General features: G+C 28.8%; 1 protein-coding gene across 2 annotated transcripts in view; it reads left to right on the top strand.

Moving 5' to 3' along the window:
* nuf (rab11 family-interacting protein nuf) overlaps positions 1–27,781 on the top strand; it is a 657,890-nt gene that overhangs the window by 89,483 nt on the left and 540,626 nt on the right. For both annotated transcript variants that reach the window (XM_075368607.1, XM_075368608.1), the window contains exon 2: positions 24,343–24,514. In XM_075368607.1, coding sequence (XP_075224722.1) covers positions 24,374–24,514 — 141 coding nt within the window. In that variant the 5' untranslated portion in view covers positions 24,343–24,373. The remainder of the gene's footprint in view (positions 1–24,342; positions 24,515–27,781) is intronic.

Raw genomic sequence — 27,781 nt, 5'->3', positions numbered from 1 at the left:
AAGATTTATAAATAATACCGTACACTCCTACCTCTATATTCATTATTGTAGATAATGTTTTACATGTATTAACAATTTTAAGAAATCTTTCTAAAACAATTTAAATAGAATATCTATTCTTAATAAATCCGAAATATGTTATTGTTGGAATGGTTTACATTACTTAAAAAAAAAAGAAATGGGCTGCTTTGAATTAGTCACATAAAATTTTACCTCGTTTATCTTTGCGTTTTTTTAGAAAATATTTAATTTTTTAAATATTTAATTTGGGAGGGAGGAATGAAGGTTTTGACCGCTTATTATTAAAAACGAATCCCCATTCGAGTTTGGTGAAATCTCAACATTACATATCCTAATTTGTTTAGTTTGCTGATTTCAAAATTTTATGATTATTCTTTCTTTTTTTTGCAAGATTAACGTTATTTTTCTGAAAGCCGACGTATTCTTTTCACATTTTAAGAACGATGAGTTCTTGAAACTTATTAATATTGGATACAAATATAACGATACTCATTCCTTTTCCGAAAGACATTTCAATCTTATCGAAAAAGCTTTATGAAAAGTTTCAAGAACACTAATTTTGTACTCAAATATTTACTTTATAGAACCAAATAAAAAATATTGAACACTTTTTCTCTTGTTTTTAATAGTTAATACATATTATTAAATATTCATACATATATTATGATTTAAATTATAAATTAATCTCTGCAGGAAAGGTAGAATTTGATCATAAACAAGAACTGTGAATAAGTACACATTAAATCAAAAATAAATATACCAAGATATTGTTAGTTCGCGCGTAGTCATATTTAAAACGATTGACAGAATTCAATAAAATATTATAACAAAATAAAAATATAACTTAAACGACGTCACGAACTATAACTTTTGTTGGGCGCTTTCCGTTCAGATTATTTGAACACATAACCAATAAAATAGCTGGTAATCATATCCACAACATGCTATGTTTATCGCAATAAAGTTTATAAAAAACTTGATAATATTTATGAAACAAAAGTTTGTAAGTGAGTAACTGATTACGCAATCCTTTCTTATAAAAATGTTATTAAAAGAATAAATAAATTAAAAGATTAAAAATGAAAAATACTGATAAAATACAACCAACCAATAAGATTTGCTAATAATATTGACCGTAATGAAGAAATTTTTGATTACATATCGCATCCAGTTACAGATCGGCATTTTTATTGTTTTCCTCGTAAAAAATTACTCATCTATGAAGTACATCCTACTAAAACATAATGTAATATTTTGTCCTTGATGACAAACTGTCAAATATCACACATAATCAGAGGTCAGGATCAAATAGTAAATTTTTGCATCTATACATTTTCATATTATAACAATATATATGTATTTTGTACGGAAACAGTTGTAACAAATGCAAAAAAAATTTTTATTTTTATAAACAGTGAATGATAAACTAAGTTGCAACTGATTGATTGAGTTTGAATATACATATTTTTGTTAAGATTTATATAATTATGTGTAAAGAAAATCTATTAAAAATAACTGGAATTAATAAAATGCAGCCTATAAGATTTTAAGTAATAATTGTTAAGCGCTATTTAATCGCGTATTTCAGATAATCAGTTTTGGGATTAAGAGAGTTAATCTCTCTGGATTTGGATTCGGTTATTATTGTGTATGCTGATCAGGAATGCGTATCATTTATGTATATAAACTAATAAAATGAAAAAAAAATTAGAAAATTTTATTAATTTTATATACGTAAATTTTGAATAAGATAAAATTTTTATCCATTATGTACAACGTTGCTAATATTCGAACAACGTACAAAGATCTTGCATAGTTAAATATTCATAAAATGTAACATCTAAGATAAAGCCGCTTTTGAAATTGGTGGAGACTGACAAAATGTAGCCAGCCAATATGATGTTAGATAACATTACTCAACGTAATGACGATGTTAGCTGCATATTTATACACAATCAGGGGTGCTTGGTGCCGGAACGTCATTCCGGTACTGCTGTTTGGGAGAAATAAAAAGTTGTCCTTACACATAAGATTTGTTTTAACATAAAGTCTGGCCTATATTTTATTTTTCCATAAGTATTCATATTTTTATCGCATTTCTTAATGAAAAATATTATCACTAACTTAGATGAAATGTGAAGAAGAATTCGTGTAGCGAATGTTCAGTATTAAATGTTTTTATGGATGTTTAAATTATTTAGTTTGATTGCTAACCCTCACTTTGCTTTTATTTTTATTGATATATTATTAACAAATTATGATCCGATAAAAAAGATAACCTAAATAACCGAAATTATAAAAATCAGACCGCACTAAAATGGGACTTGCTTTTCAATATCCGTAGGCAAAGGGAGACAAATTAAGTCGCTAAAGATCTATTCACGAAAAAAGTTAAAAATTTGACACGAAAAAGGTAATTTTTCCTTTTATCAATGTAAACATCGAAACGAATTTACATTTTTCGTAAAATTGTCATGTAGCCCAGACGTCTGTGATACAAAATTTATGATATTACAAAATCAAAAGTTCCGGTACTATAAAATTTACGAACGCACCTGTGCAGCCAATCAGATATTGGGATCAAATAGTTAATCCGTGGTTCTGTACTACTCTGTTAGTTTTTTGCTAATATTAAATTTATATGAAATTTTTTTTTTTTTTTAAGGAAACTCATACAAAATAACCAGTTGACTATTTTATTCAATCTTACTTCGGTAAATTATGGCTTATAATATTTTAAATGTGCAATATTGACCACTGAGTTTTTTTTTATTTTAAATTTTCCAGTCATGTGATCTATTTGAATGAATGAATCTCTTCATTTATATTTTTCTTTTTTCTTTTATACCGATGTAAAATTTCAAACAATGTCTACCTCAGCTTATCTTTCCTATCTAACAAAATACTTTCCATCTTTTTTCAATTTGTACGAGCTCGTAGGTGAGTTTCTTTTATAATTAGCGCAAGGTTGTCCATCTTGGATTATCAGTACTTAATCCGGTAATATTTTATCTATTGTTTGGATGACATTTCCAAAAAAGCAATCTTGGAGTTATATTTTTATAGACTTATTTACAAATTTATACATATTAAATAAAAATTATATATTCTTCCTATAACTATATATATAACTTCCTATAAAATTATAACTTCTTCCTATTTAACAATACGGATAAATTTAGAATATTAATGTTTGCCTTTTACTATAATTATGAAGCAAATTATTGAGCTTCAAACTTATCAGCAAAGATAAATTATTCTATTAAGATTTTAGTGGTATTATTCTTCAGAATAAATATCTAAAACATTAAAATAGTTAACTTCTTAATAAAAAACAAAAGAATTGTTTTTCGCAAAAGAATAGAACTAAAGACGCATGTATTTTTTAAAAATCATCCTTTATTAAAGTTATTTTTCTTATTATCATACTATTTTCCTTTTCTAAAAATTAATATTTCTGAACATTAAGTGAGATCAAAATTTATTTCGTTTGTCTTGTGAGCGCAAACACACACATACAAGACACACCAACAAATGCGCGCGTGTGTTTGCGTGTTCTCCAACCAGTTTTCCAGCTACTGCCGGATCTGGATGTATGTATACGAGTATAAAGACAAATGTAGTCTGGAATAGACTAAGGTCGATCATCCTGAAACGTGTGGTTAATTGAAACCTAACCACCAAAGAATACCGGTATCACAGTCTACCATTAAAATCCATTTAAAAAATAACTGCCTTTACAAGGACTCGGACCTTAGAATTCTCGACTTCAAAAATCAGCTGATTTTGCGATGATTATTGCATATGTTATACAATAAGAGAAATAGATTTCTGAATTAATATTTATGCGGTAAAATTGTACGACAGGAACTTTTTAGCTCAGTGCCTGGAGATAAATCATTGTATATATATATATATATATATATATCAAGCTTTAATGAGCTAATGAATGTACTATTACGAGTATTTATTTATACATTTACAAGAAAGCAATTTTCGATTTTGTTTCCTCTTTACCGAAATAGTATCGTATGTTGTACTAACAAAAAATTTCTTCTTCTTCCTTGCTTTATTAATGTACATAATGACTAATATTACATATATAATTCCTGTTGTGAGACAAAGTCTCCAGGGTAAGCAGTAAAACAGTAAAATTTCATTTTAATTTGGTCTCATTGAATGGAGTGTCATTCTGGAGTTCATTCTATCGTCCCTTCTCTTGCTGGATCAAGCCATCTTTCAATCGTCGATCTTCCAACTGTCTATACCAACCGTTCTTCGGTCTTCCTCGTTTCTTGACTGGCGGGATATCAAGAGCCATCATCTCTTTTGTAACACTTGAAGGGTGCTGAGAATCAACCTTTTCGAACCAATCGTTTCGGTCTCGAGAGATTTTCAGTGATTGAGATTTCTTGATCAGAGATTTTCTGCCATTTGCATCCTCAATAAACTTAGGTGAAGTTATTGCTTTTGCATTGTTTCGACTTTGTGCCGCCACTTTAAAGATCATCCCACCGCCGTCCGGAGATTCGAGATCTTCATAAAAGTACTAACAAATAATTTATTGAATTACATTTGTGTAATATCAGAAACTGCATAATCATAAGTCCGTTAAACCTATTTCAGTTCGCAAAGAACTAAATCACTTTTTGACTCTTAATATCGAGAATGAAATTAGGGGTTAATGCTGATCAGTGAATATTTTTTTGTCAGTAATTAATTACATATTTCCATCATCTCTTTGTAAACATTTACTCTCTCGTTCAGTTGATCTACAAATTTAAGGGACCAAATTCGTTCTTGACAGACTGTTTAACATTTATACATTTCAATCTAAACAGCTTCAAAAAATTATTACCAGTATGTTTTACAGTCATGGAAAGATAAAACGTCCTATTGATATTTATATTATTGCTAAGTAAATATTCCAACTATATATTTGATTTAGTTTAGATTTAGGATGATAGTTTAATTTAGTTATGAAAAAAAAAAATTTATATTACGTCCGCAAATATAAAATGAGGTCATCGGGTAAGCTTGTTAAAAAAAATAGAAAGGCTGTAATAACTTATTTCTGTATAAACAAATTGCTACGCTACTGTATTACACACACGATTTTAAATTAATAGTAGATACACGCAAGCACAGTAAATAACACTGCTTGTTTTATTTTTTCTATTTAATTAATTAATATATTTGTAATTTTTTACTGAAATTAAGTCAATTCGTGTTGATTATAATACTAGTGCGCAATTTGTTATAAGTAATACGTAAAATGAAGACAAGCGTGTCATTATAATTAGAACATCTTATATTTTTCTGTATTTTTTATCCTGGTTTATTATTAACAGCGCAAAAAATTACAAGGACGATTCACAAACCAAGAAACAAGAATCTGGTTTAAGTTATCAGACCGGTAAAATTAAGTATAACGAGAAATTTATTTTAAAAAAGGAAAAAACATGTTAATATTATAGGCCGACATATTTTTTAAAGTAATTTTTTCTACATAAAAAAGTGAAAAAATGTATATAATTGCCAGTTATTCTTTCACAGGTTTTCTATTCTGTCATTTGTCGGTTTTTAAAAGTTTTTAAAAGCTGTTAAATGACTAATATATCTTTTATGACATGATTCGTAAATATACATCGAGAACATTTTGATGTTTTCATGAATTGACATTAAAAAAAATCTGTGTATCATAAATAGTAGAGCTGCCTTACCAGCTAAATAATTTTTTTTCTTTGTGTGATTTTTAAAAATTATTTTTTTTTTATAAATTATAAAATTAAGTAATTCAGTAAGCTGATAAAAGAACTTACAAAAAATAAGTCGTTCCCAAGAAACCTGCATAATTATGAAAATAAAAAAAGGAAACGATGTTAAGTAACTACTGTCGAAGGTGAATTGAATCTGTTAGAAATGTGCATTTTTTTTAACCTTCAGTTTTTTTTTTTTTTTAATTTTTATGTGAAAATACTATGAATATCATAAAACTTTTAGCCGTACATCAAACAGGCTGTACTAATCCTAATTATTAAGTAATGATGATAATTTTTATTTGTGTAGGCTTTATTTACAATCAATTTCCTGAACAATGAAACTATAAGTAAATTGTACAAAGTAATAATGACGTGAAAGTAAGACATCCAGTGATAACTTCCAAGACAATATAAAGGTTTAAACAAAGTCCAGCACAATGAAAAGTATAACGAATAAAAATATAACTAAGCGTAAAAAGGTACAAACAATTTGACAATTACCTGTTAAGAACAAAAAAAATTAAATGGTAATATATCTGGACATAGGTATAGAGAATAATAAAATTAAATCGTTAATAAAACAGAACAGTATAAAAAAGTATACAGTATAAAAAAAAACTTTCGCAAGTAATATATGAGAAAAAAAAGAAGACATATAACAACTTAACACTGATCACAAACAAGTAACAAAGTCGAAACCATGAAACTTAAACAATTCATAAACAACAAAATAAAAGCATAGTATCAGCAAAATTTCAGTACAGGTGTAGAGTGGTCCAAAAGTCGCAGTAAAGATTATTATTTCAGAAGTTGTAAAAAAATGAAACATCTGAATGAATAACGTAAATTAAGTATGAGAGCCCACCTTTTGGAAATAACACAACAATGGCCGCCATTTTGAATCGCTGTACATTTATTTAAATGAAAAGGGTGTTATTTGACGTATCAAAATAGGCTGAAATTTTACCAGAAATTCATTTCTGCAATCAGATTTCACGTAACTGTTACGGTGTAAGAGTTACTGGAATGCAAAACTGAGACTGGAGGGCTACATGATGTGTTCAATGTGTCGACCGTTTTGTTGAATGCATAACTCCAGTCGCTTAATCCAGTCAGCAGATACTTGCAGAAGCACTTCTGGTGCGATTTCCGTCACGAATCTTCTCTGTGTAAACAAGTTGCTTCAAATGCTCCCACAAATAAAAGTCCATAGGTGTGAGATCTTGGTGGCCATTCCACTGGGCCACACCGACCAATCCATTACCCAGGCAACTGCTCATCGAACCACTGACGAACATTTAGCACAAAGTGAGGCGGAGCATCATCTTGTTCCAAAAACGAAGAGAATGTTCCATCTTCATTTAAAAGGGAAGGAAAGACAGTGTCTCTCACCATGTCCAAGTACCGCTTGGAATTAAGGGTTCCGTTGATGAAGACTGGTCCTACCACACCATAATTTTAACACCTCCAACAACATTGGATAGGTCAATCCAGTGGGGATTTTCATCACACCAGTGTCGGTGATTCTGCCGGTTCACCTCGCCACTGATATAAAACATTGCCTCGTCACTAGGATACTTACCTCGTGGACCATACCTCGTGAATAGGATACTCTGTTGGTTGTTCTGATATTGACGCAATGCCCACGTACAGAACTCGATATGTCTATTTGAGTCATCCTCAGAAATTTTTTGCAGCATTTGCATCTTAAACGGGTACCATTTGTTGCTATGAAGAATACACAGAGTGGAGCAACGACTAACACCAATTTCACTTGCAAGACGTCGACTGCTGCGTTGTGAGCTCCTCGCAAAGACAGCCAAGACCATCTTCGAGGTTGTCTGATCAATAGAAGATTTGGGACGACCACTACGTCACCTGTCGGACTCATTTCCAGTTTTCTTGAATTTGTATATGAGACATGCAACGGTGTTATGCGAAATCGGCGGTCTCTCTGGGTGATGCCTGTTGAAATCTGCTGCAACGACTCGACTGCTTCGTTCATCACACATCAGGATTATTTGGTATTATGCAACTGCCTTGATGGACGGTAATCACAGGTTAAATACGGTCAGGATTTTTTGATACGAAATACAGCGTTTCGCAGAGTTCAATCTTGGGTCCGGTTTTGTATTCAATTTACTCATCTTCTTAGCACGGAAAATGTCACTCTACTGTCCTTTACTGATGACACGGCGATTATGGCGGTTTACGTTATCCCAACAGTAGCGTCAGGAAAACTGCAGACGGAGTTACACCTTCTCAGTGAATGGCTAGTCAAATGGAGAATACATGTAAATACTGCTTAGTCGAGTCATGTGACATTTGCGATGAGGAGGGGGGTTTGCCCACGAGTCTGCCTAGATGGAGTTCATATCCCTCATTCGAACAACGTACAATACCTAGGACTTCATTTGGATCACTGCGTAAAATGGAAAAATCATGTGAATGAAAAGAGGAAACAATTAAATGTCATGCTTAAACGATTGAAATGGTTATTAGGAAGAAGGTCCGTGTTATCATTAAATAACAAACTGCTGTTGTACAAGGCGTTTTTAAAGCTAGTATGGGCCTAAGGGATACAACTTTGAGGTACGGCAAGCAATAGCAATATCGACATCATCCAAAGGTTCCAGAACAAAGTGCTGAGGAACATTTTGGAGGCATCAAGTTTTGCGAGGAACAAAGTAATCCACGATTACCTAGGGATGCCATCTTTATAATTATAATTATCTATGAAGAAATTCACCGGCCAAGTTCAAAGTATGTACTTAAGCTTAACGCGCACGTAAACCATCTCGCTGGTAATCTTTTGGATAATAGTGAAGATGTGAGACTACTGAAGAGGCCGCATGTATTGGATCTAAAGTTAATCCAAAAGTCGCAGTACAGCCTATTATTTCAGAAGTTGTAAAGAAAATGAAACATTTAAATACTCGTACACCAACGTAAATTATGTATGAGGGCCCACTTTTGGTGGATAACACAACGATGGCCGCTATTTTGGATCACCGTATATTTATTTAAATGGGAATGGGATGTATCAAAACAGATTGAAATTTTACCAGGAGTTCATTTCTGCAATCAGAAGAAAAATTAAGATCTGAAATATTAAAAATGGACAAAACAGAAGATTTTTTCGGAGGAAAAGTGGCTAACTGTGTTGTATGACTTGAAGAATGATGAGATAAATATATTTAATCTTAAATGTTCACTGCTTAAATTTTCTCTTTGTACTCCGGGAACTAGTGTTTCAGTTGAACGGAAATGTTCCAAAATAACAAGAACATTCAAAATCAGTGTAAAATAATATATTTTATATTTAGGCTGTTTTTCTAATATGATCTAATCTTAAAATTTTTAAATCAAAATTAAATATTATATTATTTTAAAATCATTTTTTTTTTGCAGGGGAGTAGTTCTTTCTGGATTAATTTTATGGGTATTATTTTTCTCTAATGTTCTTATTTTTGAATGATTATTTTATTCTTCTTGCAGTTAATTATCAGTCTACAAACAGAACTTTTTAATGTATTTAATTATTATAAATTAGTTTTATTTATATAATTATTTATTTTATTTAAGTAATATTTATTTAGATTAAACTTAATTTAAATATATTCTAAATTGAATCAAAAGGCAAACACTCGTAAAAAAAAAAATTAAAGCGTCAAATATGATAATGTAATACTCGTAAGTTATAGATTGACATCCTGTTATCAATTAAAACAAGCTGAATAAGAATTATTTTAATATACTTAACTGTCATCAATCATAATGATAAGTCTTCTTGAAGATTACATTTTTGAAGGAGAAAATGTAAATGATAGAATGGCAATAAAACCGTATGAAAATTTTCTCCGAGTAATTCAATAATTAAAATTTATAATAATTTTTTTTAAAGCTGGATTTTAATATTAAAGAAGGCAAATAATTATTGTTATTAAAAACTAACGTGAATTACGAAGAGATAAGACTCTGCTCTATAGTTTAAAATCGATGAACTTTTTTAAAATGATCAAAGAGTTATAAAAGAAATAATTAATGAAAATTGTAATGTAAACATTGGTACATTCATTAATTCAATTATTTGTTATAAACCGTACTACCGTAAAATACGAGTATATATAAGATTGGAATGTGACAACTTACCGATAATTATAAAGAAAAAATTATACTAAGTATTTACAGAAAATTAAAGCAACATTATTTAAGAGAGAGTTAAATAATGGTATGGAAAGGTCACTGGTTTATGATCAAATCACTGGTTTATGATGAAACCTGGATCAATAATTATATTATCCAGAATCCTAGCAGTACGTAAGGCGTAAAAGCAACAAACAGGAAAAATTCAAAATCATTATTGAGTAACGCCAACGATTTTTTTAGGATGGATCTTCTATGATTTTTTGGAAGAACGATTTATCAGTGGCCATTACTAGATATGCTTAAAAATAACGTAAAGTCTGCGGTATTTAAAAAAAGACGCAGTTTATATAAGAAAGGTTGTTTCTTATTCAGAAAAATGTTCTTTTACACAATCAATAATTGGAATCATTGATAGTCTGCTACATCAAACCTTGTACTACACATTACAAAACTTGGATCGTAAGGCAATCGTGGGGGACCTTTGAAGAAGTCATTACGTGGCGACAAGTTTCACAAGAATGAAGTATAGAATTATGGTTTAGACTTAGAGAAAGAATTATTTGTCGCTGAAATAAAAAAAAAAAAGATTAAAAATTAGTAATTTATTTAATAAACCATATCAAAATAGGAGTCGCTTGTTCCTACTTATTCAATAACTATCATAGTATTTACAGGAATTGGAAATGTTTTTATTTATCGAAAAAAATAAATAATTTAATTTACTTATGATAAAATTTTTACAAAAATTTGATTTCCGTAAGTGTTTTAGACTTAAAAATTTAAGTTATATTTAATTTTTTTAATATAAAATCTAAATAATAAGAAATAATTAATTGTACGAGTATTACAAAACATCTTATTTTTAACCTAATTTTATACATAACACAAGTATTATTTTATACAATTTCGTAAAGGCTTGTAAGAAACCTTGTATTTAAAAAAGTGGTACGTTGTTTTCATCCGACCACAAGAAATAATTCTCGCAGTTATTTTGTTGTTGAGAAATAAATTTGATTATACCTAAGTTAAAATTACACGTCTGAATTATTTTTGTATGTTAGGAAACAATATAAATGTGGGTTTCATTTCTCTAAATGTTTTAATAAATATATTCTTCTCACTCATATGTCAATTTTTTTCTTGTATGCTTATGAGTATAATTTGTTTTTATTATTAAAATATATATATATATATATATATATATATATATATATATTTTATTAGTTATATATATATAACTAAAATTAATTTTTTTAACAACTAATAGTGTAAGCCCATCAAGAAATAAACAAATGCTATAGAACATGATAAAACTTTTTTTTTAAATGTTGTTTATTTTTAAATTTTAAACTATCACAGAAATTATCGTGAAGCTACTTCGAACGGAATGTAGCCTTTAGTTTAAAGATACATCAAAGCGAAGTGCTTCAAATAAAAAAACAAATTTTATTAGCATTACTACAAGTGAAGTGACCAAATATTATAAGAGATCAAAAATTAAAAAGATAATTACAAAACTAATTGTAACTGTCAAATCTACAAAGATGATAATTTAATAATTTTAAAATAAGAATCACGTAATTCCAAAGAGTAGAATCGTAAAAGAAGTAGAATAAAAAAGACTTTGTATTTTTAATTAAAGGTTACAGATTATCTTCAGATTTTTTTTAAGAACCAGTTATTAAATTACCGATTCCACTGGTTTATTTTTGTTGTTGATTTATAACTAAATTTATTTAAGTGGTAACGTTAAATTTCCTTCTCCACTTCTACAATCATGTTATAATAAAAAATTAATTTTAATAAAACCCAGTCAACTATTTCATTATTTTATTCACTACACTGCTTTCCTAATGCAATGTTTTCCATATTTCTATAAAATATAATATTCGAGATATCACGTTTTCATAAAAAGAATTAAAAAAACAATATATAGAGTGATTCAGAAGGAAAGGGAAGTGATTTGGGAACTGATTCTAGAGCTTGAAATATGAAAAAAAAAGTTCATAAAAACATATATCCAAAAAATCTTTATTACTGAGTTACGATTCAGTACCAAAGCGAAAAATGTCACCTGAATTTCAGTTTCCACGGTGATATGAGGCCGTACTGAAATTTTTAAGACATTATATAAGAAGTAAACTTGATTTCTTATGTTTTTTGACTTGAAAAATCGAATAAAACAGAGAAGTCTACATGGAGAGAAATCTACATGAATAAGGCCCGATTAGCAATCGGGCCTTTCTTTTTGTCACATAGATTGACAGGTGACTCATATTTGGAATTCATAATAAATGATCTCCTACCTGAACTTCTAGAGGACTTTCCTTTGCAAACTACAATGAATATGTGGTTCATGCATGATGATGTGCCTGCCCACTTTGAAATTGGCGTCAGAGAAAAATTAACTGATCATTTTCAAGAAAAGTGAATTGGTCGGGGCGGTCCCATTCGTTGGCTTGCACGCTCCCCTGATCTGAACCCATTAGACTATTACCTATGGGGGAGACATGTAAAGTCTCTTGTTTATTCAGCATCAATTGTCAATGTTCATCAGTTAGAGGATAGAACTGTCCGCTCTTTTCAAACAATCAGGGAGCAGTCAGGAGTTTTTGACCGTGTACTACGTCTGTCACTAAACGTGTGTATTGTTTTATTAGAATGAATGGAAATCACATTGAACGTTGCTTGTGATTCTCATCAGAAAACGGTCAATATTCGTTATATCCCCACCACGCTTCCGTTAGTTAGTTCTTAGATGGCGCCACTAAAACGTTATATTGAAATAAGAAAATAATTTAAAAAAATTATAAATGTAATCTAATCAAACTTTTATTAAATTTTCCAAACTTTTATTTATTCTATTACTTCAATATAATCGCAGAAAACAAACAAAATTTCATATGCTCTCACAATAATTATTATTAAATTTCCATAACATTGAATTTATAGCAATTTTAATCAGAAAATTTGATTAAGTTATCAAGAGAGTCAAGATAATAAAAACAACATGGCCGTCCTTCGGTTGAGCCTTACGTTTTACAATAACTCTGTTGTTTGTCGTCAGATTTTTACGAATAAGGTGTCGTTTTGTTCACAAAAAAATACGTCATCATTTTTATAATACAACACAATTTGATAAATCTAATAATTCCTAAGATATTTAAGATTGAAAAATTGAAATGACCGCCATTTTGAAAGCTGTCAACGAAGAGTATCCTTTTTTTCCTATTAAAAATTGTTAGTTTAAAATAAATTACAAAATTTTATTGCTTTATCTTCAACCGTTCTTGAAAAAAAAAAATGGCGGGCAGATAGAAAAATATGCATTTTTGGACCTATGTTCACATTTTTTCTTCACAAAGTTAAGTAGACTCACTTCCTAGTGTTTGGCTTCACCTATTAAGGACAAGCGGTATATACATAAGAAAATCCCTTTTAATGTGAATGGTTTTTTCGTACTCCTCATACTTCAAAATGTCAAGAAAATTCATTTTTAGCCCCCACTCCAACCGTGTACGATAATATCGTACGTTTCTCCGAAAAGTCGGTAAAAACTAATTTAATCTTTTCAGAGATATTTCAAACCTCAAACAAAAGCGTACTTAATATTAAATCATGATATTCCAATATTCCATGTAATGTGTGCTCTTTTAGATAAGCAGATTATAACTGATTAATTATATATTTTTTGTAAATACTCTGTTATAGGCGTTTTACACACATATTTTAACAGGAACTTAAGATAAACTTAAAACATAAATTATAAGTGAAAAATAATATCAGATCCTTACGAGTATTTGAACCTCACCTTTTAACAGATTTTAGAAACAAGCAACTACATCACTCCGGAAATTTATCAGTTTTTTTTTTCATTTTATAAAAGACTGTGTGCACATAGATCTATAACGATAAATATATCGTATTTTGTTAAATTGATATATTTCAAAGATTTTTTAATGTATAAAAAAATTAAAAGCCAGTGAATATTTATACGTCTGTAACTAATATTACACGTTTTTTACGTGAATCACCGATTGACCCAAAAGTTTTTTATATATGAAATTTCGTAATAAAACGATGAATTTTCCTCATTCATACGTGTTAGTTATTTATGAGCACCCTGTTATTTTTATTCATTATCATATATGACTTTTTAGTCAGATAATAAATCACTGGATTTTTTTTTAAACTCCGCACAGTTATTTAATAAAAGTAAAACTATAAAATCAAGTTTTATTTATTTAAATTTTACAAAAATAAATTTATCTACGTGTATGCTAAAGAAAACACTTTGATCAAGTATCTTAAATAATTCAGGCGATTTAATTTAAAATCAAATTGAATTTATATTCTAAGTATGTAGGTTTGGCTCTTATATTGTCAGTTACATTATTTTGCCAGCATGTTTAAATCGAATTAAGTTAAAATAACAATTTCATTGTTATGTTCTTCTCGAGTGAATATAATAGCACGGTGTGTCTCTATACTATTCATTAATGTTTAAGACACGCGATTTTATTTAATGTAATGTGTGAGATTTCATTTAAAAAACAAAAAAAAGGAGACAAATTTAAACTATATCATTACTATTCCTTATTTTTTTTCCTTTCACTTGATTCATTTTTTCTGCTCATAAAGCTCAAGTGAAAACGAATTAATATCAAGAATTCTGTTAAAAAAATTTATACAAGCATATCTATTCGTAATAATAGAAAATTTGAATTAATTTATAGACGTAAAACAGAAAGTATCCCATAAAACAGAAAGTATTCTAGTTTCTTTTTTTATTTTATTTTTCCATTTCTAATTGTTTCTATTGTCTTTTTTCTTTTGGAGTGATACTTGTAAATTATTATTTCAGAATTGTATAATTGATTAGAGAAATTTAGGATTTATTATCTGCTTGTATTTATTAGAATGACTACAATATAATAATTTTAGAGTAGTTTTTTTTAATATATATAAAACTAATCACAAAAACTCAGCGAAGTAGTAGATATAATTTCGATATTTCATCTATAATGAAATTAGTTTTTCCAATAATTCTCAAATATGAGATCGAAATTTAAATATTACTTTGTAGAGTTACTTATTAAATCATAAAACGAGGTAAGTTTGTCAGGGTATTATCCGAAAATAGCTTTCAAAGGGAACGACAATGTCTACAAAGTTTCTTGGATTGTTTCTTGTGTTTTCAAAATAATAACTCTATTTTGGTATTGTTGGACTAATTAGTAATTAAACTTTACCATAAAGTTAAAATTTAATTGGACGTGTAATTTTATTCAGTCATTTTTCTAATAATTTTTTCTTGCTTGAATGTATATTACGATATAAATATATGATAAAATTAAAGTCTATAATGTTCTCCCTAAAAATAGTTCTTGTCGAGAATTATAGTTAAAAGAAGAAAAAGTGGTTAAAGGAAAAAAAAATTATTGATAGAACAAAAAACCGAAATTATTTTTCATAGAATTTCCTATTTTTTTCTTATTCTTCACTTAATTTCTGAATGCAGATAAGACTTCCTGAATAAAAAACTATTTTATTGTCTCTTTTTAACGAATTTTTTTCGAAATTTTAGTTCTCAATTGGAAAAACCATTTCAAATAAATGGTTTTGCTAATACCAGTGGCGGCTCGCGTACAGGGACTAAGGAATGCAGTACGCCCAATTTTCACTTAACGTTTAATATAATGAGTCCTTTTTTCTTTAATTCTTTCTTTATACTTGTACAATATATAATCCTTAGCTTAATATCAGCAACCATCTCCCAGTTTATGAAAAAGTTAGAACATTTTTTATATGGAACTGTGCACTTCACAGTTCCAGCGGCGCGATCTTTAGCTGTTGTGCGCATGCGCACATAGGAAGCTGTACGCGAGGGAGAGAGAGCACTGTCACTCCCGTAGTACCGACCCTGGCGTGCTGCTGGAAGGTAGTTTTTTTTTAATCCGCATGTGTATGGAACGTTCCTTGTTCGTTTCCTTTTCTAGTTTAGTCGGTGGAAGGAATATGAAAGCAGTTTAGTTTTTTTTAGTAATGATCAGAAGATGGCGGAAAGCCAATCAAAGCCTCTTTGAATGCCAAATCTGTCCAAAAACACGCTGGAAGGACGAAAGATAATGTAATTAGTATTACTAATTATGTATTCGTTTCAGTGCAAATAAAAATTTTAATTAAGCCTCATTAGATTATAGTGTTTTTAAGCGGACATTTTATTAAGTTATTACCTAATAATACTAAAAAAAAAAATCTGTATTGACATTTTATTATTTATTCGGTTAAACCGAATACGGTTTTTAAGCACATTGTGCTTAACACATTAGCGTATATGTGCTTAGCACATTAGCATATTGTGTACCATATTCTTAAATGTGATAAAGTGTAGAATTACATTACTATCCTGCTTCCAGTTATTCTATTTGGTTCTTTTATTTTACAGAAAACTTAACCATGGCCTTGAAAAGGCCCAGAAAAGAATTTCCTTGAACAGCACCCCTACTAATTTTAGCTACGAGACGCCACTGGCTAATACAAAAATCTGTTACTAAAAATGATATAAATTTTATTGCACACATGTCATCAGCCCAAATATCTTATCTTTCAATAACACCATTAGTTGTAAAATTGTAAAAAAGAAAATAATTTCCAAAAAAATTGTACTTATAATTCTAAACTAATTGTCGTTTCGATTAATAAATAATATTCATCAATAGTTTCTGAGAAAACTAAAATATAATAATAATAATTGTAATAATATTTATTTATTTTCATAAATATTGGATCCTGCTAAAACTTAAGTCTTACCAGCAGGTTCCCGTATTAACAAACTTTGAATACAAGTTAGTCACACAGTATAACACAAAAAAAAATCAGTAAAAAATATACTTATTTCCTTAAATAATAGTTAAAATTTTATCAGATACTTAAGGGAAGATCAGAAAGGGTAAAACAAAAGTAAATAAAAATTAATCTATAAAATTAAATTAAATAATTTCAGCAAAAATTAAAATAATTTTTAATATATGCAAACCTCAAAATTGTCTGTTCTTTCATATTTAATATTATGATATACAAAATACAAAAATAAATAATACGTACATCATACATTTTATAATATAAGGAAAAGTAATTATTAAAAAATTCCCGAAAATAAATATTTAAAACTTCTAATTTTTTTTTATCTCTGACTAAAATATGTGAAAAAATTTATTAAAAATAGATGGAATTTGGATTTTTAAAGAAAGACTTCTTACCAAATACATTTAAATAATTTGGTACCGTGTACCTTGTCTTGTGTCGCAAATAAAGAGGTACATCGCGTTTTAGAAGGTATTTATTGTTTTGGAAAAATAATCTACCAACTGAGAATGAGAAAAAATGGTAACCTATTGTTAACATATTACTATGCTTATAAAGATTTAAATTTGGGTCGTTTGACCAAAACCACTTTGAGGGCTCTTTTTTGAAGTTTAGTTGTGATTTTTAAATGCGAGTCATCTGCCAAATCCCATACCTCCATACCAAATCTTATTATTAATTTCAGTAGGGCTTCAAACATTAGTAAAAGAGTTTTACATGGGAGGATATTTTTCAAGTAATAAAATCTATTCAGACAAGCTCTAAATTTACAATGAAGTGTTATTTTAAGTGACAAACCCATTTAAATTTATATAATAATAATATTTAATTGAACATTAGGTAAATTATAATGAAAAAAAATTAAATATCAAATTTATCTTTAAGTAAAAGAAAATAGATTAATAATGTAAGTTCACAAAGTTCTATAAAACAGTTCTATACACGATTTAAACAGTTCTATAAAACAGAGGTTACCAGCAAAATTAACTATATCACCTCTTTATCTTGATTTAGAAGCCCATTTTTCTTAATATTGTTTTAACTATTTATATTGTTTTAGTATTACCCATTAAAGTTTAGAAAACTCAGTTAAGGCGCAGGGTGGGGATGAATTGTTGGATCGTACCGTCTTCTTGCTATTTACGATGTTCTATCTACCCTAAATAGTTATCTAAATTTACGTTTTAAACAAAATGTTCTGTAAACTGGATTTTTCAACGAAAAATTAGTTCATTATTGAATTCTATATTTATTTGTTTATCTGTGAACTCTTTTTGTCTGGGATTTTGATTTCGATTTTGGATTCTAATTAAACAATATTAGAGGATTACAAAAAATACACTATATCGATCATACGGGCTTACCTCAAAATGGTCGCCAAAATTAAAATGTTGTAATAATCATTACGCAAAAACGGTGTAGCTAACAAGCTGGTTCATACGCGAAAATGTAAAGTTTATTAAATACATAAAATATATAATAAATATAAATTTTGTAAATCAAATTTAAGACTCCAAAATGGCAGGAAATCTAACTTTTTAATAATTTAAAAAAATGGCATAAAACCGTCAAAACACGAGATAAATAAATTATATTAACTTTGCGTACGAGGACTCCCCAATAGAGATTTATTAAAACTATAATAAATACATTTGCGCTACCTATAGTTTTTAATTTTAAATTAGAAGAATATGTAACGTTTTAATATTGTTAACAGATAGTGAAAAGAATCAAACTCATAAAAGACTATAAATTAACAGAATATTTGAGCACTGATTTGATTAGTCAATAAATAATGTCACCTAAGCTAAGGAAACTTAAAACATGAAACTAATCCCTTAAAGACATAAAGACTTATGTTACCTTAATATACAATAATGACATACTGACATTATTCAACTAATTATATTATAATGACATATATTAAATATTATAATTATAAATATTATATTTACTTTATGAAGATTAATTCATCCCATAAACTCGAAGCTTATGCGTAGGAATATGAAATATAACTTTTGTAACGTACGAAAAATACCATGCCCGATCGGGATTCGAACACGGGACCTCCGTATTATAGGCCAAGAAGCTACCATTCCGCCACGGAGATCGGCGGAAAAAAATATTATCTTATATATATATATATATATATATTTACATACAGACTATACGTACTGTAAAATGTATAAGTATCAATTTTTTTTAAATCAAACATACTCGAATATATAAACATGTAATGCGTAATAATTTGAGTTAAGTAGAAGTTAGAGATAATAACTTTGTTAGAGATGAATTAATTGAGAGAACAGTAGTAATAAAATGATAAGAATGTTCGTTCGTACGAGGCTTTTCATTGATACATTTTTTTTTATAAATTAATTCACCAGAAGCTTACAGAAAGTTTGTACGTGGGAATATAGTAATAGAATTTTGTAACATATGGAAAATGCCATGTCTGATCGAGATTCGAAGCCGGGATCCTCGGTTGAAAGGCCGAGACGCTATCACTCCGCCGAGGAGATCGCCTTTAAACGTTTCATCTTTTTACCATTTTATTTCAGTAACCATTCAGAGTTACTTCTTTATAGTCAATTTCGTAGCAGCAAAGTAAAAAGCTAAAGGTAGGTGTTCATGTCAGTTGGTTCGTTTCTTTCCCACTAAAAAGATGCATTCTTCCATGTTTTAAGTAATAATCAATAATCTGATGGATTCATAGACAGAGGGTAAAAAATTAAACAGTAATTTTCACATATCATGACAGTTGGATGAGAGTGGATGCAAATAAATCCAAAATCAATGCTGTCACTACTTTTCCTGCTGTCCCACCGACATAATTATGCTTGGATTCTAATCCAAGCAGCATTTAGTATCCCCACTTCTTTTACTGGATGCGCACAAGATCAATTATAGTATGAGGGTAAAAACAGAACTGCCAACAGATTTTCCAGTTGTTCCGAAAACCCATTGAAAGGAATGGGAGTATATTCATGATTTAGATATTAGAATAGCTATCAATTTCCACTGAAGATATCCACTATCTTCAGTGGATATCGAATTATTCGAATGTAGAAAAAAAAATTAAATTGTTTTTATCTAATTTGGAATATACAGCAATACATTTATTTATTAAATCTTGTTTTTGAAATTACAAATTTGTATAATAAAAAAAGTATATTTATTTTATAAATTCAGTCCATCTTGTGTTACAGTTTAAGCATAATTGGCTCATTCGTGATACTACTAACGGTTAATTCGAATATCTAGTACTGTAAAGCCTTTACAGGGAGATCAAACTAGTTATGGTATGCTTCTTTATGAAGAGACCCACCCTGTTACTCAAAGTTATAACTTAAAAACAAGTACTGTTACAATATATATGAATTATTTTTTTAATTTTTAATCAGTTTTCTATTAATATAATTTTATTGCTGATACATATATCAATCATGATTATGATAAATTACCACTGTAAGCTATTTGAAATATATTAAAATCGTATAATTTCAGTACTGTAATAATATACATAAATATGTTTCAATTATTTGGTAAATATGAACATAATATTCTATCTGATTATATCTAAACGAAAAATGAGACAGAGTTTAATTTAATAATTAATAAAATGACATATTCATATTAATCGTAAATTACATACCATATATTGTTTATATATAGTTATTCAATTAGTATATATACCTCTCGCGGCCTCGCCCGCGAAAATTTGAGGAATTTCGTATGCTGATGGAACAACTCATTAATGAGCTAATGGATTTTTAACTACACTTCCACTCCTATAGAATGACATTAACCAATCAGGAGGTAGAATTGGTGAGGATGATTGGCCATGTTATTAATAATAACAGATGATTTTGGTATGGTCAAAGTCTATCATAAATTACAGCCCAGATAAACATCAGAAAGAACGAAGAAAAATATTACATAAGGAGTATTTATGATGTAAAGTCGACTGATTAAATCGTTAACCATACTTTTTAAAATTTTTAACATTTCCTATTACATTTCACCCTTTCAGATGAAAGATATCGAAAAACACAGAAATTGATTGGTTTTAGGTAGATCTCATAAGAAAACTTTCTATTGTAATGGATACTATGATTCGACTTCCGGAAAATTTCGACATATTTTCGCGTTTCACATCCCCCAAACTCCAAAACCACCGTCAGTTCATATATATATTCCACTTTCTTGTGGACACGATAACTGTCGTAATTTTGCGCCAATCACTTTCAAATTGATACGTAAAATCTAACGACCCAAAATCTCAGTCGACTTCGTTAATGGGTAAAATTGGACTATGAGGGTAGAAATGGGAGGGGTTTATCGAAAAACCAAAATATCGCTATAACAATCCTATTAAGTAAAATATCGATTCGTTTAAAGTTCCTATTATTCTTTGGATAAGGGCCAAAACTTATCTAAGTAAAGTTTTTTGATATCATCAACCATTGACCCAAGGGGTGAAAGAAATGGGGTTTTGAAGAAAAAATATATTCCTTTCTTAATAGGCATAGTATGAAATCGGTTTAAAGTGGTTGTTAGTCCTGTAAACATTACCTAAAACTTTTGTCCGTAACAATTTTTGATATGATCAACCCTTACGGCAAGGGATGTTCAAAATATTGCTGGAATTGTAAGAAGATGGAGCTTGTCGTATGCTAAGCATGTGAAATTTTCTTTCGCATGCAACCATTGTTGAATTGAGTAAATTTGAAGTTTTTCTAAACTTTAAGATGGAAATCTTTTTTATCCCCTACTTAGCACAAGTGAAATCTTCCTCCGCCTTCCGGCGTGCCAAAAGGATTTTTTTATATATTTATACGAAAAACATGTTTACCGAAAATAAAGCTGATATCTTTATTGTTCCGCAAAAATTCGTAAAAAAGGCGAAATTCAGTTTTCCTCCATTTCACCATTTGCAAAACCCAGAAATTTGTTTTTAAATATTCTTCTCAGGAATATTTATGAGTTATAACCGATGAAATAAATCATTAACTTTATAAGTATCGACGACTTTTTTAAATTTTCGTTCGATCCCTCAAACGAAAGATATCGAAAAACTTAGAAATTATTTTTATATATTTGTATAAGGAATATTCGAAAACAATGATCAAGTTGATATCTCTTCTAAAAGTTGTGAAAATTGAAAAAACGCTAAATATCATTTCACTTCCTTAGAAGTAAAATTTCACAAAATTCTTTCTACACACCTCTACTATATAAAACTAACATAGCCTCAAAATTTCCTGTCTCTAACTTTAATGATCTGGGCTGAACGTTGATGAGTGAGTAAATCGTGAGTCAAAAATATTATTTAGTTTCAATATTATTTATTTATTTCAACATAAATAATAGTATTCGTAAATAAATATTATCGTTTGTTAACCATTTATTAATCATTATATATATATATACATATTCAGGTAAATCATACTACCTCTCGTATCATCTGTGTCAGCTAAACCTTCCCATCTTTTACTCTAATCTCATTCTCTTATCTTAAAACCATTTTGTCCTTTTAACACTTTGATTTCTTGATTTAATCACTACACATATTTTCACACCATGCTGTTCAAATTCAGTTAAATTTTTTATTTTCCTCTTGAAAGGTCATTTACATACATCAAAGACTGTAAAAATAACATCCTGAAATCTTATTTTATCTTGTTTGATCAGGTGATATATCTGTCCAATCTTTGTTGCTAGATACGTTTCACCGTATTCCGAAACAATTCTACTCAATCCTTGAATCCTTTTCTTATTTTCTTATTATAGATCCTTAAATTCATATAAAAAAATCTTCATTATTGTATAAAGTATTTCTTCTAAGTACAATAAAATGAATTTGTTAATCGCTAACATATACCGTGATGTCGTTTTCTATACTGTGCTGTAGGTTTTTGATTTTATTTTTTTTTGGGGGGGGAACGTAAAGAATTCATACTATTTTTCTTCTGAGGAGGAAAAATTAACACGGCAATAAATTGGAAAAATATGTTTAAAAATTAAAGCAATTCGTTAAGTAATTTGTGTAATTTTACTTCTGTAATTTCTGTGTAACTTTGTACATTGTCATAATGAAAAAACACTTTTTTTTTCTCAAATGTGATTGTCTTTTCTTGATTTCGTCTTACAATTGATCCTATAAAGCAGAATATGATTCTCTCATGATCGTCTTATTTTTTCAAAACCAAATAATATTATGCCTTGCATATCATACATTCCATAAAAAAAATTCAGCCGATGCAACGACTTTTGCCTGTTTTTAGCGCTTCTGTCCACTGTTTCAAACCATTGCTCTTTCATTTCTCGTGTTTAGGGATGAATTAATATCTTTTTAATGATTATATATCGATGGACAAATTAATTTGTATTATGCTTGAATAATTTTTAAAAAGTATTTAGAAGTACCAAAAAATTGGGTTTTTATCGATTGTGGCTGAATGCGATCCCATATTACTGTTAATTTATCAAATATTCATTTAATTTGTTTTGTATTTATTCAGTTGCAATATCTACAATAATAATAATTATCTGCATTCTATGATTTCTTATAATCACAACACGGATTCTTTTCAACGATTTCTGTTATTATCTCATTTGGATTTTTAGTTTTGTGGTTCATCTTTTGTGCTTATACGACCGCGTTGAATTCACCAGACCAAGAATAAATTACGTCGAAAATAAGATTTGAGACTATGTTGGCTATGCAGTGTATTTTTTAAACGCGCTTATGCAGCGACTCACAGTGGTGAGTGAGTTGAAACTTAATGCTTGTGTGTAGGGTCTTTTCGTTAATCGAACTTATGTACTGCCTGGTACTCTGAAAATCAGTGCGTTTCTGATTGCAAAATAGTGAGGGCATCGGAAACGAAAAGTCAGTCTTTTAAAAAAAATTACTTTAAATGGCTATAACAAAAAAATTATTCGATACAATGTAATGGAGTTTTGACAGTTGTTTTGACGTAAAGATTGGCTCTTACAAACTAATATCAATTATTCATTGTACTGCCGTATGTTACGTTTCCGGGTAATAATTAATCTCCCAACAAGCTATATATACAATACATTATTAACAAATATCAACATCACTAATTAATAAAGCATGAATAATATGTATATAAAGGTCTGCTTATATAAATCGCTAGATCTTTTGATATCTATGAAGAATCATAAGCCTTTTATTTTTTGTTAAATTTTTCAGACATTTAATGTACATAGAATAGCTGATCTTTTTTATTAAAATGTTCATATTGTTATATTATTAATATGTAAATTATTTATTCATCAATTTAATGGAAAGATTAAATTGGTCTAATTCGGAATACGAAATTAACTTCCTACACTCATTATGTAAATCATCATTTTATTTAACAGTTAAAATTTATCAATACTGTAGATTCTTCCATCCTATTTCTAAACAAAAATGTATTGAGGTTAATTTTTTTTTTAAATCTTTACGTAATTTAAATAAAATAAATATTTATGTTCAAAGATTTTATTGAATATGTATGTTATCTTTCAGGTGATGCAGTAAAGTGTCAAAGCAGTTTGTGATGCCAGTTACAGTTGAAGGGGGTCCACTTGTAAGCCCCCATCAACTACGAAGAGTATTCGCTTTATGCGATCCTCTCGGTACTGGATTAGTTTCTGTTGATCATTTGGCATCTTTAGCGTTGCAGTACACATCGGATAAGGTAGGCGATTTGAAAATTTACTAATCGTAACTGTAAGATGTTATTTTGGTTTTTTTTTCTGCATGAGATAGATATATCATTTTATCAGGTTTTATGTAAATCATTAATAAATTGAATGATTTCTACTTTTTACTTTGAAAATTACTATTTTATAAAATAAAGAGAAAGTATTTTTGTCAGTAAAAATCAGTTACCTTTCCAGTTTTACCGATATTAATTTACATTTCGAGGTCCTTGAGACTAATAATCTATATATATATATATATATATATATATATATATATATAAATGAATGTTTGTCTGTCTGTATGTCTCTTATGCCTTCCTAAACCGTTCATTCGATTGTAATGAAACTTTGGTGAGTTGTGTGCACGCACGCGAAGGTTTCTGAATTATTTTGGACCCGCTAGGTGGCGCTGGGATCGAGATATTTCGGAAAATTGTATTTATGGTCCAATTTGGCTCATATTCAGAATATATATTAGGTACGTAAAAAGAAATATTTTTGCAAAAAATGGATCCGCTAGGTGGCGCTGGGATCAAGATATTTTGAAAAAATTTATTTATGGTTCGATTGGGCTCATATATTATGAATATATATTACTTACGTGTAAAGAAATATTTTTGCGAAAAAGGGAAATAGGGAGACAAGGAAAAAGGGGTAAAGGGTTGAAGAGAAGAAGGGAAAAAGGAAGAAGGGTAAAAGGGAAGATGAAAAGAAGTGAAGAAAGAAAAAAGTGAAAGGTTAAATTTTGTGAAGTTCCGAAATGTTCAGTTTTTAATGTTTTATTAAACTTTTATTTGTGCTCATTTAATATATATACTCAAATCTAGCAGTGGTGAAGCATTGCGGAGTCAACTAGTATAATATAAAACAGGACAGTTTTAAAAAAAACATTCGTTGTAAACAGGAATTAAATAGCGAAGAAACTTATTTTATCGAGTTTGAAGTTGATATCAATGTTGAATAAACAATAAGAGGCTAATGTCCAGTAACCTGCAAAAATTTTCATTTATTATTTTTTTTAAAGGTTTTAAATCATAAGACGTTAAACAGCTATACTTTTCCTTAATATTCTTTTCACGGGCGGGGATATATTTTTGATTTGTTTAAGATTTATGCTGCCTTTATCTTTCTTTAAATTATTTTTATCTACCCACCCAAAGTGTGGAGCGTGCACTAAGTAGTAGTGAGCAGTCACTATCGAAGGTTTAAATGATTTTAAACTAAATTTACACTTTGTATTAGGATTGTCTAGAACAACTTATTGTACGATATTAATTTTACTTTAATTTTTTATCTTTCTCAAATACCAGTTATTTGTTTTATAATACTTCATAAGTACTGCTAATTTGTCAGTTAATATTCTTTATTATTTCTTGGCTTTTTTAAAATTCTATTTATTTGTGTATTTATTTATTTATACACTATAAGAATAATAATGTTAAATAAAAATTAAGACTGTTCAATTTATAAAAAACTATCAGTGTATAGTAATTTTTTCAAAGCAACAATTCAGTCAGTACAGGACCTAAAACTTGAGTGATTTGTTGAATACAAGTTTCAAAATAGTCTGCCTCCATCTTAAAAATAGTATTTATAGCAGGTTACCCGTAAAAAGGACGGGTAAAAATGTATTTTTCTAGTTATCATCGTTAATCGACAAACACCACTAATGGTGACCGTAGTTTGTTTTTCATTTTCTTTTTTTTTAGTTTATGTTTTTTAGTCAAACAACCGGAGGCAGGTTCAGCCATTCAACCAACCGGGTTGGTCCAGTGGTGAACTCATCGCTGCAAATCAGCTGATTTTGAAGTCGAGAGTTCTAAGGTTCAAATCTTAGTACTTTTATACGGATTTGAATACTAGATCACGGATACCGGTGTTCTTTGGTGATTGGGTTTCACTTAATCACACATCACAGGAATGGTCGATCTGAGACTGTACAAGACGACACTTCATTTACATTTATACATATCATCCTCGTTTATCCTCGGAAGTAATACGTAATGGTGGCTCTGGAGGCTAAACAGAAAAAGAAAAAAAATGCTGCAGCCAGTCACGTCGCATATACAGTAATATTATCCGTGGCTATGTGCTGGTTAAGCCATTGCGCCGTACATTGTCGTACTCCTTAAAAAATCTAAATTAAAAAAAACCGGAAATAGTTATTAAATATTTATTTGTCCAAGCCAAAATCGAGTGAATGTCTTGTTATTATAGTCGGAAATGGGGAATATTTGCAAATATTGTTCTACATTTTTTTTACCTTTCTTCACCTCTTTCAAGGTTGAATTTTAAAAAATCTAGAATTTAGTTTTTATATATTCATATGAAGATTACACACACCAAAAATAAAGTTGATATCTTCATTCGTTACCGAGAAATTAAAAAATTACTAAAATTTAATGTTACTCTATTTTAATCCTCTAAACTCGGAATTTCAAAAATCCTTTGTTAGTACGCACTTACACCGTAAGAAAAACGTGCATATAAATTTTCATCAGTTTACCACATTTTAGTAGTGTTTGCTATGAATCAATCAACACATATTGTTTTATAGGTAAAGATAAATCGTTTTCCATTGTGTTTATTGATGATGATTGTGAGCAGTCGAAGTGGCCTCTAAGTTTAGATTCTAAGTAAGTTTTTTGTAAATGGTTTTGGAAGCATAATTTTTTTTCTGATTTATGTACAATTTTTTATAAATAAATTAAGTAAACTTATACTTATTTATAAAGAATACTTATTTAAAATTAAGTTAAATTTATGGTAAGTTCATTTTTATAAGCTAAATGAGAAATTTTTGTATAAAATAATTAAATAATTGTTAATTAATTCCGAATTGGTTGAAAATGATATTTAAAAGAAATGAAACTGTCACATAAGTTCTGCGGAGACAAAAAAGAAGCGAAATGAAAATCCATTAATATGGCTGTTATTTGAAAATCATAGCTAGCTAAGAAATATTGATAATTTTCTTACGTTAATTACTGTACATCATATTAGTGCAAAAATATTAATTACAGTATTATTTGCAAATCTATTAATATTTGTTACAAATGATCAATTTTATAAAATATGTATTAATGATAATGCTAATGTTCTGCGATATAAATCTAACAATGGTTAATTTATTTTAATCTATTTATTTAAATTTTTATTTAATTTAAAAGTTATCTTCTTGACTGAAGTAGTTATTATTTGAAAAATTGTCATAACTGGAATCCTGAAATTTCATAGGTCTAAAATCACCAAAATTAGGT

The sequence above is a fragment of the Lycorma delicatula genome, chromosome 6, assembly GCF_047948215.1.
Source record: "Lycorma delicatula isolate Av1 chromosome 6, ASM4794821v1, whole genome shotgun sequence".
Classification (NCBI taxonomy): Eukaryota; Metazoa; Arthropoda; class Insecta; order Hemiptera; family Fulgoridae; genus Lycorma; species Lycorma delicatula.
This window is presented reverse-complemented; position numbering and strand designations above follow the sequence as displayed.